The following is a 23,455-nucleotide window of genomic DNA, read 5'->3' as shown; positions in this document are numbered from 1 at the left end:
GGGGTTTTTTTAATGATGGATTCAATTCATCTTCTAAACTTAAAAACAGCCATCAAAATTGCAGGGAACACAAAGTGTTGCTTGATTTGTCTGACCTGCGTTCTAAACCCCAAAACATATTAAGTTTACTATCACATCAGAGGGACCAAAACAAAACAGTGTATGCTAATATCTGAAAGATGGAACCAGAACACTTTTGACATTTTTGCTTGAAAAAGGACACAAACAATTTATCAATTATCAAAATAGTTGCCAAATAATTTCCTCTTGGTCCACAAATCCGTTCATTGATTTAATAATTTCAGATCTGATACCCAGGGTATACTCTTTACATGGAGCAGCAGGATTATTTAGTAATTATTTTCACTGGGATGGATCTTAATAGTCAAAATATTATGTCCTCTTCTTTCTACTTTTCCTTGATTTTGCTTCATAAAAGTTTCAACACTTGAAGGAAACTCCTTATTTCTATGTTTTAATGTTGCTGGGGCAAGGATTGCTAGGACTGTTGCATCTCATCTTCTTTACTAAACGGCAAAAGGAAGTAAAGACGCAGCCCTCCATAGCCTGTAGAGAATTTGGATTGCTTTTTATCATTGCAACATTATATTGTCTTCAACAGAAATGATAACAGCATAGCATAATTATAAAAGCAAAGTCACAAACATCATTGGACCAAAGTGCTTTTCATTTAAGAATCCTGCTGAACACAAGATCTTTTGCCTTATTCATACTGCCTCCAGAGGCGTTGTTGCACGCACGCACGCACGCACACACACACACGCACACACACACACAGATTGATTACCTTCAAAGTACAGAATCAGATAACACAATCACAATTATCTGAAATCCTTTGATCTCTTTATTCCACACACACAAACACACTTCAGGTGGAATCCCACTTTTTTTGTATCAAATATAACAGGTGGAAAAATGCATTTATTTAACTATACACTGTACAGTAGACTTTGAGATTTTGCAGTAAATTGCATTCAGGTTGTGAATTTAAATTCACACCAGCAGTTGACATGAAACAGCTATCCATTTAAGGCTATGCTGAAGCAATCTGCAAGAGGTTCCGCACTGACTGGCATGCTCGTATCGCTCCTGTCCTATTGAAATACGCTTCTAAATGTAAAATGACTCATACCTAGAAGAGGTTTCCAAGAATGGAAAGGCACATGTCAGTGTGACACCTTCAGCACAGAAATGTCTCTCTGACTTGAATTTGCAGAACTATCCAGTGGAAATACTCCTGTGCATCAGCTTCAAGAAGTTGGTAAACGCCATTATGACACAAACTAGTTGAGTAAGGGGACATCAAAAGAAGTGTTGCACCTTTTTTTCTTTTTCTATTTTTTTTTTTACGATTGTCAAAGTTGTTACAATCAACAATAAATAACAGAAAACAACTCGATCGATTGGAATGACAAGATGTACATTTAACTTTGAGCTCTACAAAAGAATACAGCGGTGTGCATAAATCATACATATAAAGGCCTGAACATGAGGACACCAGAATAACATAATTTATCTTTGTGGGGTTTTTTTTTTTGCACATTACTCAAAGGCAGCACATGATAAAAATATATTCTCTGCCTGTCTGCTGATAAAAATATAACCAGACAAGCAATCAGGCAGCCATGCTAGTAGACAGGAAAGCAAATGAATAAAAAAAACATATACAGTATATGTCCCATTTCCCTCACAAATTCTGTCCATTTCCACAGAGTGAACTGCTTTCTACTGCATCCCATCTTCCATAGTATCCCAATATTCCTAAGTGGGATTCTGAATGGATGGCTATTTTTATTCCACTGGGAAACAAGGGAAGAAAAGACCTGATAGGCTCCATGGGCAGCTGAAAAGGCACTGCAACTGGTCAAAGTCTGCGTCTGTCTCACATCTCTGCCCTCCGATTGGTTCCCTTGTCTCGACCAGCCATATCCTCCTCTAAATCCTCTTCGTAATTCTCTTCTTCATTATTCTCTGCCTCTTTCCTGTGATCCCCTTCCTTTCTTGGTCCATCCTGGTTTTTCACTTCATCCTGGAGCAAATCACAAGCACACAACGAGACTATTTAATGGCCACTATATGCAAATGTTGGATATTTTCCCACTGAAGATGATCATTTCAGGCATTTATTCATGACACAGTTTAACTTAGGTGTAAACGATATTATCCGTCTCTGTGTTTACCTCTTAGGCTCATAGACTGTTTACATTTTACAAATTAGGAGTAGAGACAACAAAGTATGTAGGCATAATCATTTTTACATGCACAAAACTGACTGTGCAGCGTTCCTGGCAATCACCTAGGGATTATAAATAAATGAATGTCTCTCTCTAAGCAGGTCAGGAGTCAGGGTCAGTTACACAACAGAAAGAAGAAGGGAGTCAAATGTCTTGCTTGATATACTATAGTCATTTTGATAGAAGTTATAAAATGTGCAAGCTTCTCAATTCAAACTGATTTCCTCTTAGGGCAAATGAAATAAACTAATCCCAGGCAGTAACCTGACACCCCAACAAACTCAACACCTGATCTCATTTACCAGGACACACACGGGGCAAGGTTCAAGTTACATGGACAAAACACAGGCATGCGCTCACACGCACGCATGCTGACACAGTTTCCTCCCTGTGTAGCCAATACGTCAGTGTCGTAAATATTGCTTTCCGGATGTGATATCAAAACATTTTTACCTGTTTACAGGTGTCTCAGGTGTGGCAGTCACTGTGGCTGAATTTTGAAACTGTTTTAAAATGCAGCCTCCAATTGGCCACTGGACCCAAGAAAACAGACTATTGTGAAGTGACTGAGACTCCTTTGAATATATTAAGTAAATGGGTTTTTACTATTATATAAAAATACATTAGCAGTTTGGGTTGTGGAAATAAAATGCTGTAATGAAGAATTTCAGATGCCTTGAGGAAAAGGCTAGAAATCCTGTGACTCTGGTTCCCTGCAGAAACACCCACCTGTTCTATGTTCTCCTCATTATATGTATCCTCGCCTTCCTCCTCCTCCTCCCCCTCTCTCTTCTGCCCACCAGCTATGTCCTCCTGAGCCTTCAGAACATCAACAACGAGACAAAGAATCACACAAAAACTATTTCAGGAGTAAAAAAAAACCAAAAAACACAGCAAGGTAAAACCAAAGATACAGTTAAACTTATATTAAACTTACATTGTAGTAAACTTATCTGTATTACATGGTTATGTTCTCCTGCGCGTTTGGGTCAGTGTGAGACACACTATACATGTCTGTTTAGTTTTGAGAGTGAATCTGCTTCAAACTTCCATGTATTCCTTTTTTAACTCCTTCATATATTTTGTGTTACTCAACATGTAAAGCATGTGTCAGAGCATGAGTGTTACACACCTCGTCCTCTACTTCCTCTTGGTACTGGTCATCCAGCGTGTCTTCCTGTTGATCTGGGTTTCCAGCTATCTGAAAACACACAAATCACGCGCACACAAGTTAAAACACTGCTAACACAGTTAAAACACAAGTCTCTGTCAGCACTGCAGCTGCTACTGTCGATGCTAAATATAGTTCCTGTTTATTTGACCGTCGCCGTTCTCTGACCCCTTTACTCACCACCAGTTCCTCCTCCACAGCAGGTTGTTCGGGGCCCTGGTGTTTGTCTATGTGCTGGGCTGGTGCTGCCGGCTCCTCTTCCTCCTCTACCCCCTCGTCTTCCTCTTCTGCGACCCTGTGCTGCGGTCGCTCGTCCTCAGCCTCCTCAAACTCATCCTCTCCCTGGTTGTTGGGGTCGTCCTCGGGGTCCAGCTCACCATCAGCACCCTAGAGAAAAGGAAATAATAGTAAAATAACACTGAGGAGACTAAAGAAGAGATACAACATTGGCATGAGACAGAGAATAAGTGCAAAAGACTGATAACTGAATATTTTTGACAGAAAAAAACTGATTGTGGCAGTCAGTGTACTCTAATGTTGTATTAATTGCCTTGTTGGTATTCAGACGACTTATCAGATCACTGGGTTGACTGACAAGTGGAAGATGAATATGCCAGCAAAGGATAGTGGGTGGGGAGGATGAAAGACTCGATTTCTGGATGGATTGCTCAAGGGACGTATGACACATGGTACACTGGTGTGAATGTTAAGTGACTGGATGAGCTGAAGGGACAGACAGATGATAAAGGACGCATGTGTTAACAGATGCAGTGAGCAGGATGGATGGTCAGGCAGTTACCTGCTGATGTGGCGGCACTCTGTGATCCACTTCTTGTTTCTCCTCCTCCTCATGTAACATGTGAATATCTCTGTCTGTTAACACACACAAAACATATGTCATGCTATATTGCTAATAGGATGTAATGATACACATTCTGAAGTATCTTATCTGGATCCCAGGATGCTTTTTATTTATTTTTTACTGGTATTCTTTCTGTCTCACCTTCTTCTTGGTCAGTGTGTCGGTCCTCTTCTCCCTGAACGATATCGTTGTCCATGTTCTCGTACTCTGCCCTCTTCCTACTTACAGCAGAGATAGTACAGGGCAGTCAGAACAGCACAGGCTCTATGTGCCACACCAAAACAGGGCTATAAATGTTGAGAAATATGCATGTGTACTACAGTGTGTTTAAAAATGTACTATTAGCCACAGAGCAGTTTTTCTTCAATACTTTTTTTGAGCTCTTGAAACATACCTAGCTCTATCTACATTAAATAATGTATGTCATTTGTGTGGTAGAACAACATATAAAAGGCCTATATAATTTTCCCTTACATTACATACATTATTAAATTTAATAATTATCAAAGCATCAAATGTTTCCTCCTGGATTATGGATATATGTTAGTTTGCAGGAAGAAGATTTTTACTATTGCTCAGGTTAATCAATGCAATGCTTGTCTTATTATTTGACACTTCTTCAGCAAAAGATCATGATGGCTGACACAAAGAGCTATTTAATGTATTTCCATATGAGAGGATCAGCTCTGTACTAAAAAGGCAATTATTGTTAATTTCTTAACATTTGGAGGCCACTCACAGAATATCTCAGTAGAGTGTGTAAATGTATTGTCAAAGGGTCTCTACATTGACTAAGGCTAGTCAAAAGGTGAAACAGGGTTTTTGTTCATGTCTGGATGGATTTCACGTTGCTTTTTTGTTGTTTTTTTTATGTTACTTTCTTCCTGTATATGTATGTTTCTTACCGTTTATTATTTATGTTACTATATGTTGTAATGCTTGTTTCAGGCATCCACCATCTCCATGTGGCCTTTGAGTATCAATGATTCGAACAGGACAAATGAAATTGGATTTATTACCTCCTTTGTATTGGCATAGCAACAGAAATCTCAGAGGTGGATATCGTAATCCCTGGACACATAAAACTGATGCTATCTGCATATCCCCTCAGTTTAAGTAAGAAAGTATATTTTTTTGAATTTTGGGCACCTGATTTTAAAATTGATTTGAAATCTGACCTTTGGGGCTCCTGTCTCAGCTGCTTCTCCTGTCCGTCGGCCTCCCTGTGCTGCTGCTGCTCTCTCTCCTGTTCCTCCTTCAGCCTCTGCTCCCTCTCCTTCAGCACCCGGTCTCTCTGGACCTGCAGGGCCTCCTGACGCTCCTGAACCCGCCTGCGCTCCTCAGCCCTTTGAGTCTCCAGGCGCTGCTGCTCCTGCTGCTGCTCGTAGGGCGACTTCACGTGTTCCACCTCGGCGTGCGCCTTGTGCTGCAGCTGGGCCTCCTGATGGGGACCCTTTTGACAAGATAAACAGATCCACAAGGAGCAACATGTGGAGCGGGGCAAGAAAATGAGTCGCTGCTAGTTTGAGACATAAACATAGAGGTAAGCTTTAAGTGATCCTTTGGGAAAGTTCAACAGATGAAAATGACAATGATGAGCACAACACAGAATGAGCAAGCTGCCATTAATCATAAGAAGCAAACACTGAGGAAAGGTTGTGATTTCTTCTGGTTCCTCTAGGATTTAATATAAGTGATTACCACTTCAATATGAGCAGCAGCTGTGTCCCCAATCTGACAAGGACACACGTGACTAATTTATGATTCGAAGGTTTCTTATGTTGCTCAATGAAGCTAATCCGAAACAATTTGAACGACAGCATAGGCCCGTTTTAACCCTGTTCAGATAAGACTGAGTTGTCTAGACCAGTTCTGACCAGTTGTGGCTGGCGTCTCTGTCGGTCCAGGGCATTCTCGTCCGGCTGTTTCCGTTCCAGCTCTTCGTCTTCCTCTTGCTGCTCATCCTGCTGTTGGTCCGGGTCCTCCTCCAGCTTCTGAGGCTGTCCTGCTTGAGCCATCTCCTCCTCCGCCAGCTCCCTCTTCCTCTCTGCCTCTCCCTCTCTATCCTCCTCATGGTCTGACAAGGATTGCTTGTAAGTCTCAGACAGAGCATGCACCTCCTTTTGATGGCCCAACTGAGGACAAAGTAACAAAAAATATCATCAGCCTTTTTATATTTACACTTTGCCTTTTGTCTTGATAATAAAGTGATCCTAAAGAATCCCACATTACCCTGGACTCAGCGTCCCGGTGACCCTGGTGATCTTCCTCATGGGTGGGCTCCTCTTTTTGTGGCTGTTCCAGTATTGTGGCCTGCTGGGTTTCGTGAATATGGGATTCGGGTGCTGCGGCAGCTGCTTGCAACTGCTGGGGGACAGGGTTTTGTTCAGGCAGTCTCAGACTGGGCTCCCTGTTCAGGGATTCCTTCAGCTGCTTGTACTCATCCACCTGCATCTAAAGGGAATCAGATACACAATCTCAGGAGGGCTAAAATCCTGGGGGAATCATGTGATGCTGCGTGATTTTTAGCATTCAGAAACTCGTCTAATGTATGAACCTTTAGGACTTGACATTTTTCAAAACTAGGGTGGATATGATACATCAGTTCCAGTATTCTACTTTGAAATATTTTAATATGCTTTTCTACAAAGTGCTTGTTTCCCATTTTAAAAAGAAGCCTACATTGTCAAAGCTTTCCTACAAGACCTAGCCTAAATTAAATACAGTCTGAAATGAGAAAAATTATGATTTCATTCTGTAAATATCGGATTAAGACTAAACGAGAAGCAAGCAAGTCCATGAATCTGAGCAATCATTCGATGTCAGCTTTCCATCAGTTTAGGGAGAAAGGTATGCGTTAAAGGTCATACAGGCTTTGATGACTGAATCTGGGCACCATGGATATCTATACCATCAAGTTATTTTGATTTTTCAGTCTGGACCAAAGTGGCACAATCCCTACAGCCATGCTGCTAAATGTGGCTGAAAAACTACGCTTCACCTACATCTGGAAAAGATTACATATAACTAAAATCTTGACATAGTTCTCTCAAATTGACCATCCAGTTTAGACCATTAGATGACACCATCCTTTAAACATACTTTCTATTCAGGCCAGGGGGTTAAATTCAAAAAAATTCCTCTCCTCACTCTTTGTCTTGCTCCATTCCCTCTTTTACATCTTGCTGGCCAATTGGCTGGAACGTGCTTTAGATGCACTGCTCTGACAGCCCTGTCTAAACCAAACCCCCTGGAGTGAAGGAAAGACTGTGTGTGTGTGTGTGTGTGTGTGTGTGTGTGTGTGTGTGTGTGTGTGTGTGTGTGTGTGTGTGTGTGTGTGTGTGTGTGTGAGAGAGAGAGAGAGTGTGCACCCATCCAACCAGAAGCACTGATGGAAAGCAGGACAGGCTTTAAAATAAATTAGCAAATGCAGAGAGAGCGAGCGAGACAGAGCGACAGAGAGAGAGGAGAGTGAGTATCCATCAATGCAGATGGATAGCATTTCAAACAAATCAGCAGAGTACTGTACGTTCAATAAACCATTCAGGCATTTCAAAGGTCAGTCTCTAGGAGAAACAGCAACATCTGATCTAATTACCCCAAAACCAAGCAACACCTCGGCCATATCTTTTTTCCTTCTCTACTGCGGATTATACAGACCACTGCAATAAATGTTTTTTTCTGCTTTATTAAGAAGGTTAATGTAAAGGTTAAAGTAAGACTGAGAGGAATGCAGAGCAAAGGAGAGATGCTTTAGTTGCACTTAAGCCTGACAGCTGTATATGCACAGTAAATGAGGCATCAGGAGTCAACGTTTACCTCATGTCTTGGATATACTCTTACAGGACTCACTCGGCTTTTCAAGCAGACCTCATGTTTTATCAGTCCATTTGTTCCCCCCATACTGACAAACTGTACACTGGTAACAGAACCTCCCCATCACCTGGCTGTTTTACTCCATTAGCACTGTTCTTTGATTGGGAAAGAAATATGTGACCAAAATACTTGTGTTGCAGGCACTTCGCGTTATTCAACTGTTGTATTCAGTGACTGAAGTAAACAATGAGATTGCATCTCTACATGCTGCTGTCCTACCTGAGCTGCAGCCAGCGCACTCTTGTGGTCTTCCAGTGTCAGTGCGAGCTGACTATGGGCTGCCTTCAGTTCCTGATGCTGAACCTGAACACACAAGTACAATCAAACAGCATGAATAAAACATTTATTTTTATGTAGGGCTTAAATCTTACTGCTCAAAAAATGTTAAAGATCTAGAGTAAAATTTAAGATAAGAAATAACACGTGTTTTTTCTTAGGGGACTGACAACTTTATCTCTTCAATGTCAATGAGGGATATAGCACACATTTTATAAAGTCCTTCATATTAAAAGTTTTCAGATGTATATGACAAAATTAGAATAAAAACAGATTTATTTTCACCTGTGCATCCTGTAGCTGTGTGTGAATGTCATGGTGGGCTTTCCTCAGCTGTTTATTCTCCTCTCTCAGGTTATGTACACTATCTGCCGTCACAAACAGGCAAATGCATTTACAGAAAGCATGCATCGAAACGGGAAATACGTGACACAAGAACAATATTCTACTGCAAAGAACAATATGAACCACTTTTGTTTGTTTTTTTATCCTTATGACTCAGAAGGCTCCACTTGTTAGGTCATATCCCCGCTTGAACCACTGGCCACAGAGTTATGTGTATAAATATCTTATAGCAATATTGAAAAAATGTTTTAAGTAATACGGCTGGAATCAGAAATGTCAGAAGATGGAGACAAAGTAAGAATGTTTAATGACTGAATTGGTCCTGTGTGTGTGTGTGTCTTAATGTACACAGGTTGCACATAAGCTGTGTGTTGTTAAAATACAGTACATAAAACTACAACAACAAAAACACCAGCAGTACCTTTGAGTTGGGAGATTTCCACCTCTTTGGTTTGCTGTAGTTTGTCATAGCGCATTCTGTGTTCGTCCAGCAGCCGGCTGTGGTCCTCGCCCTGGACTTGGTGCTGGTCCTGCAGCTCATAATACTGCTTCTTAAGGTCCTCGTGCTGGTTCTGAAAGACATATTTATCAAAGCTGAAACCCTTTCATCACACCAAAAAGAGGGATGTAGTGTGGTAAGGTCAGAGAGAGTGTGTTGAAATCGACCACAGAAAGACAGAAGGTTGAATATGAGGATGTCTGTGTTAATGGCAAGAATAAAGAAACACATGGAAATGTTTGTTTGTGTATGAGTTGATTATAATAATCTATACCTTTAGCATCTGATGCTGCACTTGGAGGGAATTGAATCTGCTGCTGGAGTCTTGCTGTTTGAGCAAAAACATTTTTTTTTTTTAACTTTCATTCAGCAAAAAAACAACTAAACTCGGTTTAATGGTACTGTTAATGGCAAAGAGATGAAATCATTATAGCTGATGGTCAGGTGATTAGAAACATAAAATATATTCTCTAGACTGTTAAAAGTGATGATACTTAGTCATTGTGTGTGTCAGAGGCAGAGGAAGTGGAAACATACCTTCTCCTTGTTGAGTGACTGTTGTGCTTCCAGTTTATAAACCAGATAATCTAGAAAACAGAAGTTCATGCATGTGATGAGTGTGCATTAACTTCGTGGAGGAGAAATGCAACACAGATACTGACCTACATAAGCAAGGGGGTTCATTCTTGTAAACTGCACAAAAGCTTTTTAATAAACACCTCAGTCCATTCACAAAAAATGGCACACGGCCCCTGAATCAGAAGTCTTCTTATACATCACTATGTTGTGGTCAAATAAAATCACCCATACTGTAATACTGTGTGTAATAATGTGATATTCTATACATATCTGATGCTGTAGATGACATTGTGAAAGGTTTAAGTGGGTAAAAACTTATAACATGTATATGTATATAGCACATGCATTTGTCTAAAGTGACTTACAATAATAATGTGTTAAAGATTATAAGCATTATAGTATACTTTACTGCAGTCCAATATTTGTTCTACCACATGACACGCAGTCTGAGAATGAGACAGGAAGTTCCCACAGCTCCTTTGAATGATATACCCTCAAGAGTCGGAATTGAGCTTACATGTTATTTTTCTCACCTTCTTTGGCCTTTTTGTGCTCTAATCTCTCCTTCTGAAGAGACTTCTCTAACCTGGAGCGATGCTCATACACCACTGACCATGTAAAACAGAGATGGAGGGACAGTGAAGAGACAAATGAAGGGAGGGGCATAGAGAGAGAGAAAACAGAGGTTTAGTTGAGTGGTTTGGCCCAGGTAGAAGGTAAACAAAATAAAAAAAGAGCTGTAATTCAAATATGTACACTGCACAAAACATAGGCACCCACAAACGCTTATTCCAGAGAGGCAGACAGAAAATAGGATGTGTATTTCGCAGTTGACATGAGAGCCAGGTGTAATATTTGTTCAACCAGGCTGTGATCTCGTTACATGACCGCTCCACCATCAGCAGAAAGATGTGATATTCCTCACAAGACCGGTGGTCCAACGGTGTTTACAAATACTACTAGCTTGGTTCAGGCTGCTTCCGTGTATGGTGTTTGCCTCAAACATTAGTAAAATTAGGAAGAAATGGAGGTGATTACAGGAGTTTCTGGAAGCAGACCGAGTATTCTTTGCCTTTATTTACAACTGTTTGTCAAGGTGACTGTAGGGTAAATTTCAACACAATTATAATCTACTGAGTGAAGTTTAAAGAAAACTCCTGTGAGCCTGAGCAATCTATAACAGTTTAGGCTTAGCTCAGTGTGCATGTTTGTACATATTGTGGCAGAAGGGAGTTCAGAACAAGTAACAACCATCAAATGAAACCAAAGAGGAAGGAAGATTGGGGGGGGAAGTGAATGGAGACAGATACTGAAGAGAAACTTCTCAAACATCTAAAAGTGTCCTGCTCATACTTCAGGAACACATTCACAAAATGACCTGGATGAAATGATTTATAAAACCTGAGCACTGTTTAAAATGATATGCAAAGTCTTGTGAATGCATGAACATGAACTTTCATTCAAATGCATTTCTCGCTAATCAGATTCAATTATTCATATTTCTCAGATTTTAACTGGAGACCAGTGTCTCTCCACAAGCTGCATTTTAGCACAAATCCACTCTCATTTCATTCAACACTGTAGTCCACACGTTGTACAAAGGCATTCGTCACAGACCAACTCTGTTTTGTTGTCCATATGTATGGAATGTAAAATTTGTTGGAGAATACAAGACTTTCAGTGGTTGATATATCTACACTTTGATCAGAGCACTTAAGAACACATGTATTTGGTAGATAGTAGTCCCTCACCTCAATAGCATCTTTCTAACTTGCTTTCTTCACTTGAATTTCAGTTTTACTAGTGTAGTAGTATTATTGTTATGGATCTGCAAATATTTCTAGTGATTACAGAATATCAAAAGGACTAAATCTACAATGATCACACATTTTAGAAATGTACAGAAGCTAGTTATACTTTATACATTCAAAACAAAAATGTGTTTGGCGGAAGAGCGGGTCACCGACTAATCAGAAGATCGGTTTGATCCCTAGCTCCCCCCACCCCGCATGTCTAAGTGTCCTTGGGCAAAATACTGAATCCCAGATTGTGCCTGATCGCTGTGCCATTGATGTGCGAGTGTGAATAATTAGTTTCTCTCTCTGATGAGCAGTTAGCATGTGGCACAGACTTTTCTATCAGTGTGTGAATGTGACATGTAGTGCGATGCGCTTTGAGTGGTTGAAAGACTAGAAAGTTGCTGTACGGTCCATTTACCATTATGAGCACTATCCTCACACAGTCCTATTTCCAAGTCATTCACTAAGTTGAGAGAATATCATTGCATTGCCACGTGGTGTATAAGTGATTGTAATAGTTGTATTATGTGTAGCATTTCATAACTTTGTTTTGATAAGTGACGAGAATAGTAACTCCCATCAACACATCGGTAATAAATACTCATGTGCCCATAACCTCAGCGCATAATAATACAGGTCCAACAACCTGGACTGTGAACACTTCCGCAAGTTCCTTAATGTGCTCTGACTCTCCTGCCTTGGGTTGGGGGGTTGGGCAATAGGGTTGGGCGATGTCTACCAAATTTCCATCGGACGATGTCTACATTGAAACATATAACTAATGGCTACCTAAAGTAATAAAGGACACACATTCCCACTGATTAACTAAATACCTTGGTGGTTATTTAATGGAACTAGTAATGTAGATCACGTCTTCCCATTTTCATCTTTCAACAAGCTCTGTTCAATAGTCGGACATTTTAATCTAAGGTTTTGTAAACAAACAGCAGCACCACCGGCTCAATCTGACAAGTTAGACCTTTGCAATGTGAGAGCTATCTCAAATAATACGTTTACATTGAATGATTTTATTATTTCAGCAGACTGATTTGATGTTCTTAACAGAGACATGGTTGCGGCCTGGTGATTGTCGTTCTGTCAGAGCTTTGCCCTCCTATGCATGATTTTATTAGTCAGTCCAGACTTAGTGGGCAAGATGTGGGAGGCTAAGCTGTGGTTTTTAATAAAAGTGCCACACTATAAAAAATGGCAGACTAGTGCTTGCTTTGTCTGACTTTCTCTCATTTGTGATGCTTAAAACATATTCTGTGCCCCACTCATAACTGTGGCCACACTCTTGTGTTTACACGTGTCATCTTTGTGTTTCAGATCAATCTCATATCATTTTTGACACCATACACCAGGCTGAAACTGCAATTTATTTCTCCTCTTTTCTCTGCCACTGTCACTGAAACCAATTCGGCTGATTATGATACACTAATAAATAATTACAATTTTCTCTGTACCTCCACTCACAATGCTGCTGCCCCTGTAAAATCCAGATTTTGAATAATAAATGGTCTTTTACCTTGGCCCAAATCCTGCCCAAATAGTCCCATTTTCAGCTATTTTACCCCAATTTGTTGGGATAACCACCTAGTAAACCTTGTCCCTAATTTGATATGCTTTCTGCAATAGTTAGAGGCTGGTTTCCAAACATCCGTTTACTGCCAAATCTTAGAAGAGACAGTTTTTTATAGATTCTGGAAGCCAAGGTAGACAATAAGGTTTTCAAAAAAAAAAAATCAAAGCAGATTAAACTTCTCTTAGTTACAAATGACATTTCAATGAATGCCAAAGCTGCAGACTGTTCCATTCTCATTTTACTAGACTTAACTGCAGCCTTGAGACTTAATACAACAGATCATGGCATCTTGATAAACAGACTTCATCAGAGGGTTGGTATATGTGATACAGTACGCATGGGTGGTAAATCTTTTTTTTTTTGTACCTTTCTGACATTTCATCGTGGTATACAGTATTTGTATAAAATAAAAAATAAAATCTGAGCTGCTGGTGAAATCAGTCATTGTAGCATGTATGACATTGTCTAGCCCACAATGCTGTGTGTCTAATATGCAGTTAACTATAGCCCGACTGATTTATCATTTTGCAAATATTATCGGCTGATATAAGCTACTTGTAGATATATCTGCATTGCCGTTTATAACAGCCGATATATGACTATTAAAAAGAAACAAGACAGTCGGATTCTTCCCTCATGCCATGAGTGTTGCATAGTTTGCCCACCAGGGGGAGCGCTGCAGCTCCTCTGTTCAAAACACTGCAGCACCACAGAACAAAACATCAGCTGAGGAGTCTTCCAGAGCTAAGGTGAGGAGCTCCTAGTAGCTCTCACAGTCAGTGTTCACCGGGAGTTGGTCTTTTGTCACGTCAATTACATGACTTCAATAATAATACAAATAGCCCTCATCAATTTTCCTCTTCGGACACCAGACTTGCTGACCCTTTTTAGATAACCCTTTTTTTTTGGCTAACCTCTTTTTAGAGCCAGATGGTGGTTAGGAAATGGTTTCTCGTAGCTTTGGATAGAATTAACAGAGTGCTGGTGATAAACTAGATGTAGAAAGTAGTCATTGTGGCAGATTATATGTAAGGTAATAAGTACTGCATGACAAAATTATATATATATATATATTACTAGTGAGCGAGTGGCAGGTGAAAAGGTGAGCAGTGAAGTTTAGCAATAAATTTACTGTGTAGGTTACAGTTTGTCCAAAAATAAAGTAGGTACCAATCTTATTTTTCCTTGTATATGCTTCCCCTTAGTCTCATCCTATGCAGACATGGCTTTGCATTTCTTTGTTATGCAGATAATACCCCATCTCCCCATTAATCCCTATAACCCTTGTGATTCGGGTTAAATTTCTTGTTGTTGATGTGAAAGCCTGGATGTCCGCAAACAATTAAATTCAGAAAAACTGAGATTCTTGTCTTTGGCCAAGAGATCCTGCAGGCACAGATCAGGGAATATATTTCCTGACATTGCCAACAACATCAAGTCTGTGGTAAAAACAAACAGCAACAAAAAATGTAGGCGTATTTGTTGTGTGTAATGAACTTTGCAACACAGTGATACAAATGTATTATAATTATTATTATTAAAAATGTTTGGGGAAAAATAAGTTTTACTTGAAATTTCTGACCTATTAGACACTGTAATCAGTGAGCCATCACTTCACATCACAAGACTGTTTCAGAATTAACATGTGACCTTGAGGGTTATACCTGTAAAAATAGATGAAATCTCTCAAGTTTCTCTCCCAGTTCTCTCTTTTAATAACTAAACTGACAGCACAAATGTCTTCAAACATCTCTGAGCTTGAACAAATGGGCCTGCCGCTACATGAGATTAGGGAGGTTTTATTGTGCCTGTTGGAGACTCTATACCCTCTCAGCAGTGAGTGGTGCCAAAGATGAGGCCATGTTGCTCTCATCTCAGCTCCGGCCACGCTACACACACACACCCTCTCTCTAGGGTACAACATGGACTAGAGGGCAACAGCTACAGTTCAGAAAAGGGTTTCAATTGAATTATTAAAACCCACATTAGTGACACAAGGAAACATTATTAGTTACATAGTACATGTTATAGAGAAACACAATGTGCTTCACATTAAAAAACTATTTATAAAACATGACAAGACATGTTAAAGAGAGGAGAATATATAACAGGTTGGTCTAAAAGAACTTTTAATTTCTAAGCATTCCAATACGACAACATCACAAACTACAGCCTCAAAAATTTTCCTTGGAGCTGAATCAAACTCTTCACCACAGCTTAATTCAATATACTGAAAATATTTCTACAGATATTCATCTGCAAAGGTTTTACCACCACATGCACCAGTCATTAATGAATGTTCCCACTGTAAAATCAGTAATGTAGTACAGACTTTTATTCCTAAAAACAGGCAAATGCATTCTCTAAAGCGTCTCAACACACAACTACACAACGATTCACTTTACACCAACTCTTACCTCGGTCAAACCTCAACGTGCATGGCAATGAACATTTATTGCCTGAAGGCTTAGAACAACAAAACATTTCCATCAGTGTGTGGTAAAAGTGCATCAGCTAAGCAAGAACAAGGGAGCTCTCTATCGTGGTGACCTTTACTGGTCAGAGTTGGCCAATGGTGTGGACGGTGAATACTATCAGTCACACAGGGAAACTGGCTCCAATATTTAGTTTGAAGAGTGTTTTTTGTGTTTTCAGACTTCCCCCCGCCACCACAACATATTGTGGCTTTCAAACTTCCTCCTCTCGTGGTAATTCCTGCGGCTGTCTTTCTACCTCTTATGGGTAAACATAACCCACACATGTACCTTTATACCCAGAAAAGTCATACTTTACACAAGACTTGCCTGAAATTGGTGGGTTTGTTTTGTTACATTAAAGGCTACTCAGAAGAGCAAGCTGGTGGTGTGAGTTTCCACAGCTCACCTGTTTTTTTACTGTTATACTCTAACCGTTAACCTGAAAGACCTCAGATATGTGGGAACCTGGCAAGGAACTCGCTTCCTCCTCGACCGAATAATGAACTTCAAGATGAAGGTTAAAGGGCAGAGACATATGGACATTTGCTAGCCCTGAAAAATCTTAGCGAATTCTAAAATCAAGGCGTGATTTAGCTTTTAGTAGTGTCAATATTCACATGAGCTGCTGGTTTATATTTCAAATGTAGACAGCAGTGTTCTGTTGTGTGCTTTGATTTGTTTTAAGTCCCATCTCAAGTCAGTGTTTGGAAGGTACTTGGCTCACAAAATCTGAACTTTTCATTATTGTAGAGAAATACTACTAATAATATAACCCAAATCGGGTTTGTTAAATCCAGGTACAAGCACATCTCAAATTCAAAGAACAAAGTATTTATTTCCTTTAGTCAAGGATAAAAACAAACATTTTATTGTGAAGCACTTTGTGATTTTTATCTGTGAAAGGTGCTATACAAACTTTAGTTACTTACTTACTACTAAACCATTCCATCTGTTGAGATAAGAGCGTGCATTACGATAAACAGCAGGCAACAACAGTGTTGGTGATGCAAAAAATATTACAACACTCATTCAGAGAGAGCTGCAATTATTTCATTTGATTAATGTTTTGCAAATGACATATAAACAATGATGTGCGTGAGGGAGTGAATGGGTGTTAAATCACAGGGACACATTTGTCAGAGTGCATGCATGACCACAAAGTGCCAGTTGATCCTTTTAAATGACAACAACTCCAGCCTGTGGTTATAGTGGGCAACAGTGAATCAATGCATCAGGCTCACAGCCCCCAAGCTATGACCCGTCTCTAAATTTAGGACACAAAAAACTGAAAACAGAAGTCAATGATGGATATCAAGAGGCCCGGGCCATGTGCTTGGCTGAATAATCCATTGCTTCACAATGAGAGTAAGGGTGTGGTGCACAATAGAGTTAAGAAATACCCACTATCATTCAGAGTGTCACATTATACTGTAATGTTCTCGGTTTCTGGAAACACCACTTTTGCAAAAAATTAAATAGCAGCCATTTGTATGACAATGACCTGAAACTGATTAATTGAAGCCATTTAGCTCAAGGAAAACAGATATTTAGTGGAAGTGGGTTAGGCTTGCCAATGTTTTCCCCCCGAGGATGGTGATGGCATCAACCGCCTTACTCTGCCTCTGATTGGTGAGAACTCGTTGCCTTCGTTGGTTGGGTTGATACAGAGACGTTATATAAAAAGGAGACATGCAACTTTAAGAATCCTCAATACAACTCTATGGGGAATGTCCGTAACGCCAAAAATGGCGGTTGTCCTGCCCCTCCCGCTAGAAAGCCAATCGTCTTCTTTTAACAGCCAAGGTGGGAAACATATTTCAGCCAATTGTGTGGTTCCATTGACGTAAGGAGTCTACTGCACATGCGTCACTACTACTTGTGACGCCCCTGTGTGGCTTGACACCTGGTCCCAGTGCTACACAGGAGATAAAAGCTCCGCCTCCAAGATCATGTCTCTCTCTCATACTCCCTGCCAGCGGCTGAATCTTTTGGTTTATTTTATATGGACACCACAACACTCTACACCATGCTCACCCATCCACACTTACACTACTGATGTTGCTGACTAACCCATAACATAATTTAAGCGTTATTTTGATTATCTTATGTTAAAATAAACCTTGTTAATTGAATCGCTGTGTCTTTTCCCACTTTTTGGCATGGCCTTTGAGCCTGGTCATGACATACTGGAAGTATAACCGGTCGGGAAAAATGACTTTTAAACCTTATTTTGACGCAAAGTCGATTTTTAATCAGATTTTATTGCTGATTCTTTTCAAGTAGTTTTTATGTCCCGGTGACCAGTAAAAGTGCAGTTCTGGGTAGGACAGGTCATGCCTTCACCACCAAAATATCAGAAGTAGTTCTTTTAAATTTTTAAATGTGGGCTGTACACCCTCATACAACTACCATTGGGTCAATGACATATAAAGCTACTAAAAATGAATTTTTCTTTTCAAAATGGATATAATTCGTATTTTTGAAATTAGAACAATGTGTATAAACAAGTTTTATTTTTATTTCAAAGTGTTTAAATACAATTTCTTTTTACGTTTTTTTAACTTCACAGCCCAAAAAATGTCAGGTGGCGCAACCAAATATTTGTAACAATATATATAATTTCCTACTATTTATTTAAGTTATAGCTTTGGCAAGTATTCCCTAGAGTGTCTATAGGCTTAACAAATTATTATTTTGTGCTTGTGGTTTTTATCTAAGATTATTGAATCCTAGAGGCCAGTTATTTATTATCTTTAGCATCCAATTTTACATTTATTGATGGAAAAATAAGTATACAAAAATATAAACTAACATTTTCAATACAGTATCCATGATCATCGTTTTAAACCATATGTTCGCTTTAACCTATTATTTATCATTTTAAATCAATATTTTAGCTGGTCGCACCACCTGACAATTCAGTTGCGCCACCTGACAACATATTAGTAATGACAGCGAATATACTTGAAGTAATGAACTAATGATTAAAAACAGGATACATGATATCACATTCAGTAAAGCAACTGGAATAGGCTGCAGTGCAGTGGATACACTGTATTAGATTGTAACTAAACAACAATGTTTTTAATGTTCCTCTCCCTGTGCTTTCACTGGCTTTACATCCATTGTTGCCTCACCTTTTGCTGTTCTGGACCGCTGGTTAATTGGGAGTTTCACAGTTTTCCCTCTATCTTCCTCATCATTGCCCCCGATCAGAGTCATTTAATATTTAGAATCTGCTAATTCCGAGTCTTGATCCGATACTTGTATTTTACTAGATAATACAGTTGCACAGTATACACTTCAGGATGGCTATGTTTAATTACATTTCTCTATCCTTAAAAGTATCCTCGTGTGTTGCTTCGGGGCAGCTTTGGATTGAGTTACCCGAGTGAACTCCCTGTATTCTGTTTAGTGTTCATTTTTTTAGGTGCCTTATTAAATTGGTAGTATTGAACGCAGCTCTTCTGACGCTAGTAAACACAACCTATTCTCATGAAAGAAGCTTAGAGAGTGTAAAACATTCTTAATTTAAAACACATTTTTAAATTTTCAATCCAAACATTAGTCACTTTAGAATAACTTTCCTTGCAGTCAGGGCCACCTGACATACTGGTTGCACCACCTGACTTTACAACTTATTTCAAATGAAACAGGCTTATAACATGAAACTTGTACTAACTTTCGCCTTTGCTAGCAAGTTCATACATATATTGTTTTGATTAAATAAAGGGTATTATGATAAATAATAATATACTAATAATAATAATTTTCAAGTATTACATTGGTTGTACCACCTGACATGGAAAGTGAACCAGTCTGACTATAAGTTAAACATCGGTATTTTGGGATTTACAAACCTTTTCACTCAGACATAAAGGTTACTTGGGGTCCTCTGGATGATGCAATAACCTGTTACTGTTAATAAATTTTCACTCTGGAATAAATGTCCCATGCTTATGGTTGTGCCACCCTGACAATTGAAAACATTAAAATTGCTGGACAGAAGTTTTTCTATTATCTCAGCAACTTTAAAACTATTGGTTTATTTGAAAGGTTTAAGCATAACATCATGCCACAGTATTTTATTTTGAATTTAATATGCTTAAAACACAATTTAAAATCTTTTCTTAATCTGTTTATTTGCGCGGACGGTTGCACCACCTGACATTTTGGGAGTTTTAGATGCCAAAACATAAAATATTAACATTATAATGTTGTGAAAATGTATTCACACAAAATGCGTTTTGTAGAATAAAGTAATATATGTCGTGAATTGATTAAAATTACTTTAACAGAAAAGAATTCACTCGGACACAAAAATATGCATCATGTCATTGACTCTAAGAAATGGACACAGTAAAAAGTATGCAAGGCACTTAAAGGTGGGTAGGTAACAGTGGAGAATCTAGCAAGTGAGCGCTAGAATTTGAAAGCATCCAGCCTAAAAAATTTTACCCCCTCCCATCAGACCTCCCTCACAAGCCAGTCCCCCAGAAGCCAGTCTACCTGCATTCCTTTCATTCTGTCCAAAACAAATGACTGACCTGCTTATTACAGGCCTGCCACAGACACCAGATCTTTCTAATTTTTGTGCCAGAGCATTTGATTTATTGATTGCTGTCGGGATGTAAGGAGAATGACAACGAATTTAACAAAAACATCTTCTGAAATAAATGACACAGTTCTCACGTAAGGCTGCCCAATTGGAAGCCCTAACCACTACCACCAAAAGCTTTCATATCAGATTTACTGTTTAACAGTGTAATTTGTCACAAAGTTCTTTACATGGTAACAAAACAAACACAGGCCTACGTGCATGTGTTTGACACTTTTAACAAACAAGATAGGCAGGGCAACTGCATGGTAGGCCTACTGGAACGAGCTGTGGATGATAGGGAGAGATGACCGCTGGTTAGGCGGATCAAAGGCTGCATTAAATTAACAGGTCCAGAGTCTGGGCTAAAACCCTGACACATTATTTGACTCCCTGATGTGGGCAAAAACTGAATAGATGAAGGCGTAGGAGCGGGCTCTCCGCCCAGCTGTTCATCTTAAACTCACGGCATAACACAAAACCTCACATCCTGTCAGCACAGTAGAGTATTTATATGGAGGAAGGAAATCAGTGAGGTTACTGTAGGACAAGGCTGTTTAATCTTTTGTGAATGTGGGGGTTAAGGTAAGGTTTTTAATTGAAACATTTCCTCGTAATGTCGTGAGACATACTGGGCTATAGGTCTACTAATGTGAGCAAGTGTCACTATTTTCCATATATAGCAATAAAGCAAATAGATTAGTCCATATCTACTGATTTGAATGTGGATGGTTCCTTTTACTGGAAGTGATAATGTTTTATGACTGACAAATAACTAGTGACTCAATGCTAACAGACCTTTACGTTACACGAATATCATCACGTTTTCTGGTGCAGCCAGGGATACTGTCAAAGATAAATTCTGATCCAGATGTAAACTAATTGGTTGCCCCTCCATAAAAATTTAAAACCCAGGACTGGAACTAGGAATTAAATGATTCAGTGTTTCCCATTAATGAATGAGACCATGGCGGCCCGCTAGTCTAATTTGTTCTGCCATAGTTTCAAAATGACCCGAAAATATTTTTATTTCCACATATCCACATACAACATAATAGTCTGTTATAATCCTGTGGGGAACACTGTGATTACTCAATGAATTGATAAGCAGATACACAGAAAATTGACCCTCAACTAGTGTCATTATCAATTAATCATTTAAAATCAGTCATTTTTTCAAGCAGAAATACTAAATATTCGACACATTGCAGCTTCTAAGCTGTGAGGATTTGCTTACGTTAAACTAAATAGATCACGTTGGGGTTTTAGACTGCTGATCAGACAAAACAAGCTACTTGAAGACATCAGCTTGGGTTTTTGGAAATCGTAGCAGGCACCATTTTACACGTTATTTTGTAATCATGGGACTAAAGCATTAGGGAGAATAGAAAAGACTACAATATGAACATGTCAAAATCCAATCCAAAAAGTAAAAAAGTGTACAATAACAATAAACAATATTGTCTTCAGTAGGACCTTGGCATTTATTTGGGACTGTACATAATATCAGGGTGGTGCAGCACTCATCTGGCTAACCCATAAAATGGTTTTAAAAACAAGTTACTACTGTGGGTAACACTGCGCTTGAAAATGTTAAGGTATAATAATCTGTATACTGTTGAGATGAGCCTGGGGACACAATGACTATAACCAGGTGTGTGCTTGTTTGAGTGTGTGTGCGTGTGTGTGTCATAGCCTCCGGTCAGCAGCAAACCTCACTTCTGAGTAGCGTGGGGTCTAATTGCAGTCTTACAGTAGGCATGTAAAAGGTACCTGTCCATCTCTGTTGAACTTCACAACACAGTCTGTTCAGACCATAACCTGGTTAATCACAAGATTAGAAGTCTACTCAAGGTCAAAGGTCAAAGACTACAAAAGCTGCTGGTAAATCACTTCTTGGCTATACAGTGTAGTTACAGCCCAGTTAGGTCAAATGGCAGACAGTTTCAGTGGAGTCTTATTTTCTACACATTTAACGTTAGATGCAGTTTTAACTACCACCAGCCAATGTGTATTTTGGTTCAAATAAATTTAAGGCGCTAACTGGAATGCTGAACTGAACTATGGTTAGCAATGAATCGTTTAAAGTCCTCAGAGGCGTGAGTGTCTGACAGCAAGCAGGACAACCATAAAACTGCAGTTTTGTTAGTGGAGTGTTGCGTGACATTCAGAAGAGAGTGAGCTCTCACGCTCACATCTGTCACACACGCATCGTCCCCCGTCACCGTGTTTACCTTGGAGCTGTGCCGAGAGCGACTCTTGATGTTGCTGATACTTGAGTGCCATTGCCTCCGTCCTCTTGAGCTGCTTGTGCATCTCGTACGATATCATCCCCGCGTACATCATCCCGCAGACCACGGTGACCAGCAGGAGACACTGGAAGATCCTCCGCTGCCTCCGGGAGCACACCCCGCTTCCCATGTTGGACCCGCACCCCTCCCCGCTGTCTACGTGAAAACGCCCCGTCTCTGCTGCTGGAAACTTCCGACTCAACTTTTTACCTCCTGGTGAAGACTGAAGAAACACCCCCACCCTTCCCCTTAGTCCCCGCACATTTCCAAGCAGAAAAGACGAGTTAAGTGTGAATATGTCCCGACGGATACATTATTTTAGCATAGCCACATCCACTCACGACCCCCTCCTCCTCCTCCTCCTCCTCCTCCTCCTGCTCCTCCTCTGACTTCAAAGTGGCCGCTCAGATTTTTCTCTTGACTTCACGTCCAACTCCTGCTTTGAGCTGCTGAAATGCAAGACTAACCGAGGCTGACGACTCCCGCTTGCGTCTCCGTTCTCCCCGTGCAGACTTTCCCGACGCAGTTTACAGACGCTCATGTGTAAAGTAAAACCTCAAGTGCCCGACGAGGCCTCCGTAGCACCTTTAACTTTAGTAACGTGTCAGCCCCAGCAGCTGCCTGCCATCCAACTGCTACTCCGAAGGAAGTCCCTCCTCCGAAAGATCACAAATTTCCCTATCCCCGCCCCCCAGAGGAGTGCATTTCATCAATTGGGTGCCAGAGAGCTCGATCAAAAAGTGGCCAGGCATGTGAGGGTGGGATAGTTCGGAGACTTGTAGTTCCCCCATTACAAAGACTTCTTGTAATCCTATGATAACATCTAAGGACACTGTGTATGTG

General features: G+C 39.9%; 1 protein-coding gene across 2 annotated transcripts; it reads right to left on the bottom strand.

Moving 5' to 3' along the window:
* Positions 1-842: 842 nt before the first annotated feature.
* Positions 843-23,258, bottom strand: golim4a (golgi integral membrane protein 4a). Of its 2 annotated transcripts, none has more exons than XM_038693465.1 (16): positions 22,556-23,258; positions 10,397-10,471; positions 9,822-9,871; positions 9,559-9,612; positions 9,207-9,357; positions 8,726-8,808; positions 8,384-8,467; positions 6,521-6,742; positions 6,166-6,423; positions 5,467-5,741; positions 4,430-4,509; positions 4,226-4,299; positions 3,607-3,813; positions 3,388-3,456; positions 2,985-3,074; positions 843-2,050 (listed from the first exon to the last, which is right to left on the bottom strand). In XM_038693465.1, the coding sequence occupies exons 1-16, from the start codon at positions 22,740-22,742 to the stop codon at positions 1,904-1,906; spliced, it is 2,106 nt and encodes a 701-aa protein (XP_038549393.1). In that variant the 5' UTR covers positions 22,743-23,258; the 3' UTR covers positions 843-1,903. The 2 variants fall into 2 exon arrangements, with proteins under 2 accessions (XP_038549393.1, XP_038549394.1); XM_038693466.1 differs by having other exon boundaries at positions 4,430-4,506.
* Positions 23,259-23,455: the final 197 nt, after the last annotated feature.

This window comes from Micropterus salmoides, unplaced genomic scaffold (genome assembly GCF_014851395.1).
Source record: "Micropterus salmoides isolate LMB-PRFRI ecotype aquatic unplaced genomic scaffold, ASM1485139v1 Ms_hic_scaffold_3, whole genome shotgun sequence".
Lineage (NCBI taxonomy): Eukaryota > Metazoa > Chordata > Actinopteri > Centrarchiformes > Centrarchidae > Micropterus > Micropterus salmoides.
This window is presented reverse-complemented; position numbering and strand designations above follow the sequence as displayed.